The sequence below is a fragment of the Triticum dicoccoides genome, chromosome 3B (genome assembly GCF_002162155.2).
Source record: "Triticum dicoccoides isolate Atlit2015 ecotype Zavitan chromosome 3B, WEW_v2.0, whole genome shotgun sequence".
NCBI lineage: Eukaryota > Viridiplantae > Streptophyta > Magnoliopsida > Poales > Poaceae > Triticum > Triticum dicoccoides.
Genome location: NC_041385.1, coordinates 702,180,751 through 702,190,168, shown reverse-complemented (window position 1 = coordinate 702,190,168; position 9,418 = coordinate 702,180,751). Strand labels below are relative to the sequence as shown.

Sequence of the window (9,418 nt, the reverse complement as noted above, 5' to 3'; positions counted from 1 at the left end):
GGATAAGGCTTCTCCTGTTCATTAACGTGGCGTCCAATTGTAGGTCGGTACTTTGTTTGGCATGTTTTAGATACAACTGACCATGTCTCCATCGAAGTACCCTAAGTAAGGTATATACTTACTTAGAGCTACTATACAAGATTTGTTGCTATTTTTGGAATCTCTTAAATCACCACCTTCTCTTCGAAAGAATGAAAAACTCAGTTGTCTTTCGAATAATCCGATGGCCAATTTCAACCTCTTTTAGTTTCTCCTAGATCCCACCATATATTCAATGGATGCAGATTTATTTGAATTCCTTAAGATTCAACCCAACGTCCACAAAAAGATGACCACACCTCACGATCTAAACACTTGTAAAAATACGCGCAAATACATGACCGCATTTTAGCACGGCAATTTGCATTCGAAGTTTCCGTGTAACACTTATTAGTACCTTATATGGGGACATTCTTTGTGCATTGTGTCTTACGGCGCATCTTATTATGCATTAAATTTGTGTCCGGATACGCCTTCTACGGGTTTTTATCGTGCTGTTGTATCTTCAAAACTTATCCAATGAATTTGATAAGTTATGAGTAGATCATGATAAGGCATTTGCTATTCGTTCATTGATTAGGGTCCAATTATAGGTCCCATTTTGTTTGGCATGTTTTAGATACATCTGACCTCAACCCACTGGAAATGCCCTAGGGTATAGTTAAAACAAAACCTGCTGTTATTTCTGGCAACTCATAACCGCCAACTTGGTATCCTCGAGCCCAATCTAACCCTTTCCTAGTTTCCCCCGGACCCCATCATTATCTCCCTCTTTTTAGGGTAACAATAATTCTCACCGACGGCGACCGCCCCGCCCCTCCCCAAATCGCCGAACCCCTCCTGGTCCCTCCCCTCCCCCCTGCGAGATTTGGGCCTTGCCGTGCACGCCGGGGACCCGAGGAACGGCCGGCCGGCAGGCAAAGATTACATTTTCCCCCGGGGTGAACTGCCCGTTTCCAGTCCGCTTTGCTTAACCCGCTCCTGCTTCCCCCCTTTTGTGCGCTAAGCTTCCTGCCTGCACGGCTCCTCTCCCCTTCTCTCTCTCTATAAAACTATCTCTCCCTGCTTCCCCCCTCTGAGAGCTTTTGCAGAGAGAGGGGGAGCCGGAGCCACACAAGCGCACAGCCACCACCGACTGCGTCCGTCCGTCTCTTCTCCCTCCTGCCATCGCCATTGCTGCCGCCGCTTCCTCCCCCGCCGCTGCGCTCCGGGTAGGCATCCCTGGGGCTCCCCTGCTTGCGCTGTTCTTGGCTTGCTCGGCCTTTTGGCCGGATGCGTTTTCTCTTTCGGGCGGGCGCTGCCTGATCTGTTCTTGGTTATTCCGTTGGGTTCGTCCCCCGGGGGCCATGGGTCGCCTCATTTGCCCGATTTGGTCGCTGGTTCTTGCTCTCTCTTCCCCGAGCAGATTTGCCCTTTTCTCCTTGCTTTTTTTTTCTTTTCTTTCTCAGATGCTTTGAGCCATGGCGCTTTGGGTTGGTTGGGCTTGTCAGATTTGGTTTGCCGCTTTATTTCGCATTGCTCTCCGATATTCACCATATTTTTCTGCTCTTATTTTCTCCCCTGCGCCACTGTTCATCCCCACATGCTTGTTTGTCTGTTCATCTGCTTACCCTATCCCTTTTCCTGCGTAGCATTATTTGCCTGGTTTACTTCACGCTCACACAAACCATTCCCGTGTTCTGCTGTTGTGATTTCAGATGAGAAGCAGCGCAACCGGGGCAACGACTGCGCGGTCGGCCTGAGGTCGGAGAGGCAGCCAGGCAGGCTGCAAAGCTCAGCTCAGACCAGAGGAGGCTTCATCCACACAGACTGAAAGCGAGCCACCATGGGCTCCCTGGAGGCGCGGTACCGGCCGGCCGGAGCAGCGTAAGATCTCCCTCCCCAGAGCAGAACCCACCCCTCGACTCGATCCAAAGAGAAAAATACCCACTTTTTCTGTACGCTCCGTACCTTTTTTAGCTGGTGATACTCAAGGAGATGCCGCTTGCGTGCTAATCTGGCCTGCAGATGCGCCCTGCCATGTGCCGCCATGTGCTAACCAAGCCACCGTTTCTGTGGCGATTACCACGACGTAGTAATCCTGTACCCGCCATGGTACCCTGCACAAGATACCGTTCTTTCCTCTCCGCTGCCGTCCGTCCGTCCGTCCGTCCATGGCGCCCTCCTCCCTCATCCTTAACTTCCCTGATCTTGTAGGTGGTGCCGTTGGTGGTTGCAGCGCCTTTAATGGCGTCCACCCATCCATCCATATATGCTAGTACCACCAGCGCCACTTCCCGTTAGAGATGCAGCGAGAATGCGCCCTCTTTTCCGTTGCCAAGATGCCCGAACTGCCATGAATCTGCCGGTTCTTGCCCCCACTTTTTAACCTGATTTTGTTCTTATTACCGGCCAGGGATCTGTCCTGCACTTCTGGCGGTGGTTTTGATCCCATATTTAGGAGATGCTAATAGTTTTGGTAACCCAGCTCCAGTTTTTCTGTTATTATGGTGGGGCCAGGTGTCGGTGCTCATGTGTTCCTCACTGCGGATTTGGCCCCGGAGACCGCTCCTTGTCACCGAAACCCTATTAAATCTCTACTACTGACGCATTGGCTCCATGTGCACTCCACAGTGGGCACGTTGAGTAGGTCAGCTCCGGTACAGTCTCTTCATGCCGGTGGCCTGAGGGTGACAATTGGGGATCATTTCGTCTAGAAAATGCCAGGTTTTCGGGGTTGTGTTTGACTCTTCGGTGCGCGGCGAACGGAGTGAATTCTGCAACCTTGGTCTCCTGTCATCGGTCTATGTGATGTTAACGGCATTGACGCTGCTACAAAGTTTCCATCTCTACACCTGGGATTGCTCATCTTCGTGCGGCTTTTGTTCGCGTGTTTGCCGGTATTAAAATTGCTAAGCGGAGCGTGCTGTCGATTTGAGACCAAGAAACATGGGGGGTTAGGTTAGGTACCGTCCGGGAATCTCTGTGATTAGTGGTGCTCTCCTTTTCTAAAAGATGTGACTAGTAAAGCAGAGGCCCGGAGGAATAGATGAGTGCGCTGGTTTTCATTTGCTTCATCTTTTTTAATTTTCGGTGTGGAGAAACGTGCACGCTTTTGTTCCCCATAGCCTTTTTCTCCTCGATAGGCAAATCACTTTAGTGTGTGATCACTTCCCAATATGAGACGCTGCAGTTTCTCCTGTTAAAAGTGGTGCGAGCACTTTAGTTTTAGTGTTGCAATGCATGTTAGCCGCCCATGGAGGCTAGTCTTCTGAACCTTCTGAGCATATGCATATATAGTGCAGCCTCCAAGAAAAACCAAACACCATCACCTAGGAAAGCACTATGAAAGCTATCTTTGTGGTGGTAAGCAAAGCAATGGGGTGAGGAAAGGAAAGCACCAGGGTGTGGCTTGCTTGTAGGCTTATTTTGTTGTCATTTTAGTACAAGTGGTTGTTCTGATAGGGACCTTGGTAACCAAGTTGGATCCCTTCCTTCCTTGTACTTCAGATAAAAATAGTATTAATATAATCTGCCTGCTTACTTTGGGAAATCATACTTATTTCTTCATAAGTGCCTATTTCAGAGTTTGGGTCTTGGACTCACAAATAATGTTAATATAATCTGGTTATATTGGGAAATAACACTTCTTCAGAAATTCTCCTATATATCCTCTATAAATCTTAGGCAGAGTTTTTGTTTCATCTGCCTAGCCGAAGTTCCCAGTGCCTATTGAGTGTCTAGCATCTACCAAGTGTGATATTGCAAAAGTAAAACGGAAACAAATCATCTTCCTGCATAACAAAATGAAAGTTAGGAGCAGAACTCTACTGCTCTCATGGTATTAGTACCAAAAAAATGTTTATACCAATATAGTAAAACTTTTTATTGTAGAGACAGCTTCTGAGTTCCGACTTTCTCTTGGCCAGAATTAGTACTTCGCTGTTCCGTTACTGACTTGCTGTCTGTTGACTATCTCCTCTGTTGCAGTGATGACACAGCTAAAAGAAGGACCCAGAAAAGCAAAAGTTTCAAAGAGGTTGAAAAGTTTGATGTATTTGTTCTAGAGAAAAGCTCCGGCTGCAAGTTCCGATCTTTGCAACTTTTGCTCTTCGCTATCATGTCTGCTGCGTTTCTGACACTTCTATACACTCCGTCTGTGTACGAGCATCAGTTGCAGTCCAATTCTCGGTAAGTATATATGTATGAAGAGTATCTTGTTGTAACAGCTAGTACTACACGTAGAACATTACTTTCCACAATGATAAGTTGTTATCTGTATATGGTAAGCTGCCTATTGCCCTGAAGCTCATCGTGTTCATGTGCTTTGCAGGTTTGTTAATGTTGGATGGATATGGGATAAGACTATCCCTGATCCGCGATATGTATCTACTATGCCTGTTCAGTGGGATGATGTGTATAAAACTATCGAAAGTCTGAATGGTGGTGAGCAGAAGCTCAAGGTCGGACTCTTGAATTTTAACAGCACTGAGTTTGGGTCTTGGACACAATTGCTCCCAGAAAGTGAGTTTTCGATCATAAGGTTGGAGCATGCTAATGAAAGCATTACCTGGCAGACACTGTACCCTGAATGGATTGATGAGGAGGAAGAAACAGAGATACCATCTTGTCCATCGCTTCCAGAGCCTAATTTCCCAAGAGGGACACACTTTGATGTTATTGCTGTGAAGCTTCCCTGTACCCGAGTTGGCGGGTGGTCCAGAGATGTTGCGCGGTTGCATCTGCAGTTGTCAGCAGCAAAATTGGCCGTGACTGCCGCAAGAGGCAACCGGGGGGTACATGTGATGTTTGTGACGGAGTGCTTCCCTCTTCCTAATCTCTTCTCTTGCAAGAATCTTAAGAAACATGAAGGCAATGCTTGGTTATACAGGCCTGACTCGAAGGCATTAAAGGAGAAGCTTAGACTTCCGATTGGATCTTGTGAGCTTGCTGTTCCACTCAAAGCAAAATGTAAGTTGATTACTATCTCTGCTGTTTTCAATGTCTCTGCATAGAAATATGCTAATTATTCCTCATTACCTTTTGCAAATGTTTGTCATCTACTCATCTGTTGATTTGCTAATTTGAATACCCACAATGCCTGGAAGAGCTATCCATCTGTGGCAGTTGAAATCTATAGCAATCTCTCTGCTTTAACATATAGGAACATCACCACCTTTTGTTCGAATATTGTCATAATTGAAAATTTCCTTTTACGCCTTTTATTGTTGTCCCTGTATTACTTGGATTCTTCCGATGAATGACACCAAATCCTTTCTCTTACAGCAAGACTTTTCTCGGTAGACCGACGCAGAGAAGCATATGCTACCATACTGCATTCAGCAAGCGAGTATGTCTGTGGTGCAATTGCAGCAGCTCAAAGCATTCGTCAAGCAGGATCAACAAGGGACTTTGTTATTCTTGTCGACGACACCATAAGTGACCATCACCGGAAGGGCCTTGAATCTGCGGGCTGGAAGGTGAGAATAATCGAGAGGATCCGGAACCCAAAGGCTGAGCGTGATGCTTACAATGAGTGGAACTACAGCAAATTCCGGTTGTGGCAGCTGACGGATTATGACAAGATCATATTCATAGATGCTGATCTGCTCATCCTGAGGAACATTGATTTCCTGTTTACAATGCCGGAAATCAGTGCAACCGGCAACAATGCAACACTCTTCAACTCTGGTGTCATGGTTATCGAACCTTCAAACTGCACATTCCAGCTGTTAATGAATCACATCAACGAGATCACATCTTACAATGGTGGTGATCAGGGATACTTGAACGAGATATTCACATGGTGGCATCGGATTCCAAAGCACATGAATTTCCTGAAGCATTTCTGGGAGGGTGACGAAGAGGAGGTGAAGGCGAAGAAGACCCAGCTGTTTGGCGCCAACCCGCCAATCCTCTACGTCCTCCACTACCTGGGCCGCAAGCCGTGGCTATGCTTCCGGGACTATGACTGCAACTGGAACGTTCCGATACTGCGGGAGTTTGCCAGCGACATTGCGCACACGCGCTGGTGGAAGGTGCATGACAAGATGCCCAAGAAGCTCCAGAGCTACTGCCTCCTGAGATCAAGGCTGAAGGCCGGGCTGGAGTGGGAGCGGAGGCAGGCGGAGAAGGCCAACTTCACCGACGGGCACTGGAAGCGGAACATCACCGACAAGAGGCTCAAGATTTGCTTTGAGAAGTTCTGCTTCTGGGAGAGCATGCTGTGGCACTGGGGCGAGGCCCCCAACAACTCGACGAAGAAGGCCTCGACGCCGGCGCTGCCCGCCGCGACCCTGTCGAGCTCGTGAGATGCTGTGTAGATATCCTCCCCCGAGAAATTTTAGCATACCAGATGATACAGCAGACCCCCCCAGTCTCCTCCATTCCATACAATACACAATAGCAACAGCTTTGTAAAGGTAGCCATGCATGCTGCTCCTAGGCCTTTCCTTCCCAACAGCTATACATTTTGTTTGCTGCCAATGCCTCGGGCGCGCGCTCTCGCTCTCGCTGCTGCTGCTGATCCGACCTCGAAAGCAGCCGCTGCTCCAACCGCGACGGCTAACGAATTTTTTGGTTTCATCATGGATGGGTAATAATTCGTCGCTTGTAGATTAACTTTTCCGGGCAAGACTTGTCTATGGCTGGCTGTGTTGGTGCAGTAGTAGTTAGCTTTTTGTAATGTAATGTGTGTATGGTGGTCGTTGAACTGTTGGCTCCGGTGGCGTTGGTCTGGGGTGATGCAAGGTTTAGATTGCTGACCGGCGGACGCAGCCGCTCCTTTTTTGGCACCATGGGTGATGGACATGATATGATGTTGTAATGGAATTTGGGTTGGTTCAACTGCTCGGCGATTCGGGATGATTGAGCGTGTGAAATTGTTCATCCGTGTTTGACATGTTGTGCAACAAACCTCGGTCGGCTGTGGGGTTGGTTTGGTTGCATGTGTGTGCATTGAGCTCAGCGGCGCCACCTAACGGGGCGGCGTTGAAATGGCGTGCTGCTGAGTGAGGGCAGGGCAGAGATGTATAAGAAGAGGACACATGGGGCGCATGGAGGGTTGGGTGAGCTGCCTGCCGTGCCGATGCCATGGGAGGGACATGGCCCCATCATTGCGAGGATCCATTATTTCGCCGTGCTCCGTTGGGTTCCAGGTTCCAGCTGCGGGCGATCTTTGTTGAGGCCGCTCAACGTGCTCGCTTTTCCGACAGCATGGAAACACCCGATTTTTTGTCCAAAAGACTACCTGCCCAACGGTATTGACAAAAAAGACCATCTTCCAGACAAATTGACAAAACAGACTAGCCTAGCCGTGGCGGCAGGCGTGGCAGTTGACGCGTGGCGCCTGCCGCCACATGCTAAGGCGGCAGCCCCTACCGCCATGATGTGAGGCGGCCGGTGGCCGATTACATGAAAAATACAACCCGGCGAGCCACGACGGAACGGGGGCAGGGCAAGTGGGCCCTGCCGCCATGCATCTAGGCGGCATGCGCTGATGGTGCAGCTGCACGGGAGCCGGGCCACCTGCACCCCTTTTTGGGCCATTGCTGATGCATGTATGTCCTGATGAATGGACCACTTGCTCGCTAGAGAACGAATCATGATGCATGCATGTATCCACGCAAGTTTGCCATCGTTGTCTATTTCGATGAGGAGTGAAGTAAAGTGACCTGGCGCACGGCAGCAGTGCATGCCGCCTGACTGCATGGCGGCAGGGCCAGCCTGCCCTGCCCCTGTTTTCGTCACGACTCGCCGGGTTGTAATTTTCCTGTAATCGGCCACCGGCCGCCTCACATCATGGCGGCAGGGGCCGCCGCCTCCGCATGTGGCGGCAGGCGCCACGTGTCGGCTGGCGCGCCTGCCGCCACGTCTAGACTGGTCTGTTTTGGCAATTCATTTCAGAGGTGGTTCTTTTTGTCAATACCGTTAGGCAGGTAGTCCTTTTAGACAAAATATCGGAAACACCCTACGTCCACCTAAAAAGCACGGGGAGGTTTAGGCTGTGTACAAGCGCTCGTACTGCTGGTATGGTTCGCCCAATATCTGAAGGATTCCATAGATCGGGAGGCTTCTTTTAAATTGCTTCCAGATCTGAAGGCACTGTAGCTGAGCTGAATGCTAAGGCCAACTCTACCGCGTGACCCAAATTTACCCCAAATCGTCCGTTTGTATCTGTTTGGAGTAAAACGGACAAACCGAACGACCCAACGCATGGGAGCATACGAACGTTTCGTCCGGTCTGTGTCCGCTTTTGCCTCATTTTCAGACCAAAGTTACTCTTGGTTTGGGGCTAAAGCGGACAGAAAGCGGACGTCTTCGCGTCCTCGTCGTCCGTCTGTGTCCGCCTCGCCCTTACATGACACTCTCTCCTTTTTTTACCTGGCCCACCACGTGCACCCACCACGGACAAAATCCGGACAAAATATGGGGTAGCAGCGGTGGGTGCAGTGAGTTTGTCCGGCCTCTGTCCGGCGTTTGTTCTCCCTATTGCTACCCCATACGGACAAAATTCGGATAAAATGGGGTAAGATTTAGGGTCGTGCGGTGGAGTTGGCCTAAGAGCATCTCCAACAGCCGCGCTATGCGCCGCGCGTAAAAAACCTGTTTGCCGCGCGCGCTTCGGCCGGTTTAGCGCGGCCGCGAGCGCTGGCTCCAGCAGCCGTGCAATAATGCAGCGCGCGCGCGCCACTCCAGCAGCGCGCAAAAATACAGCCCGCGCGACTTATGAGTTTGAAACAATTTCAAAATGCAATGAACATGTGAAATTTGTCACAGACATCTTCCAACCAAGTTCATGCCCACAAGTTCATACCCACAAGTTCATTCAACCAAGTTCAAAATGCAAAGTAAAGTTCAAGACATAAATGAAAGACACATCAAACATCTTCCTCGTCTTTGTCCTCATCTTTCGAAGACGATTCTTCCGCCTCTGAAGATGAATCTTCCTCCCTATCCTCATCATGCATCGCATCACGTGAAGCTCCGACGATGTTGGCAAGATCTTCAACGGCATCTTCACAGGAATATGTGTGAGGAGGCACATCGAAAGACATTCCACCCATGGCCGAAGGTGCACCCATGCCTCCCATAAGAGTAGCGAAACTCATGCCTCCCATGGCGGTCATAGCGTCAGAGGATGCTCCAAAGCCACCCATGCCTCCCATGACGGCCGGAGGTGCGCCCATGCCACCCATGCCCTTCTTCGGCCGCGCTGCATTGGGAAGCTTCGACGGTGCGACGGTGGCACGGGACGGCGCCGGCGCGACGCCACCCGTCGTCGTGGTCATCCGCGGCGGCAAGAAGAGGCTGCGCGCGAGGCCGGCGCTCGGCGGAGCTCCGGCGTTGGCGACGCCAACGCTATCCGCGCTAGGGTTTCCGGCTGCGGCAGCGGCTGCGG

The 9,418-nt window shown here is 50.2% G+C and overlaps 1 protein-coding gene across 1 annotated transcript; it reads left to right on the top strand.

Moving 5' to 3' along the window:
* Positions 1-1,009: 1,009 nt before the first annotated feature.
* LOC119277980 (UDP-glucuronate:xylan alpha-glucuronosyltransferase 1-like) lies at positions 1,010-6,864 on the top strand. Its single transcript, XM_037559335.1, has 5 exons — positions 1,010-1,250; positions 1,737-1,905; positions 4,009-4,209; positions 4,352-4,989; positions 5,305-6,864. The coding sequence occupies exons 2-5, from the start codon at positions 1,865-1,867 to the stop codon at positions 6,327-6,329; spliced, it is 1,905 nt and encodes a 634-aa protein (XP_037415232.1). The 5' UTR covers positions 1,010-1,250; positions 1,737-1,864; the 3' UTR covers positions 6,330-6,864.
* Positions 6,865-9,418: the final 2,554 nt, after the last annotated feature.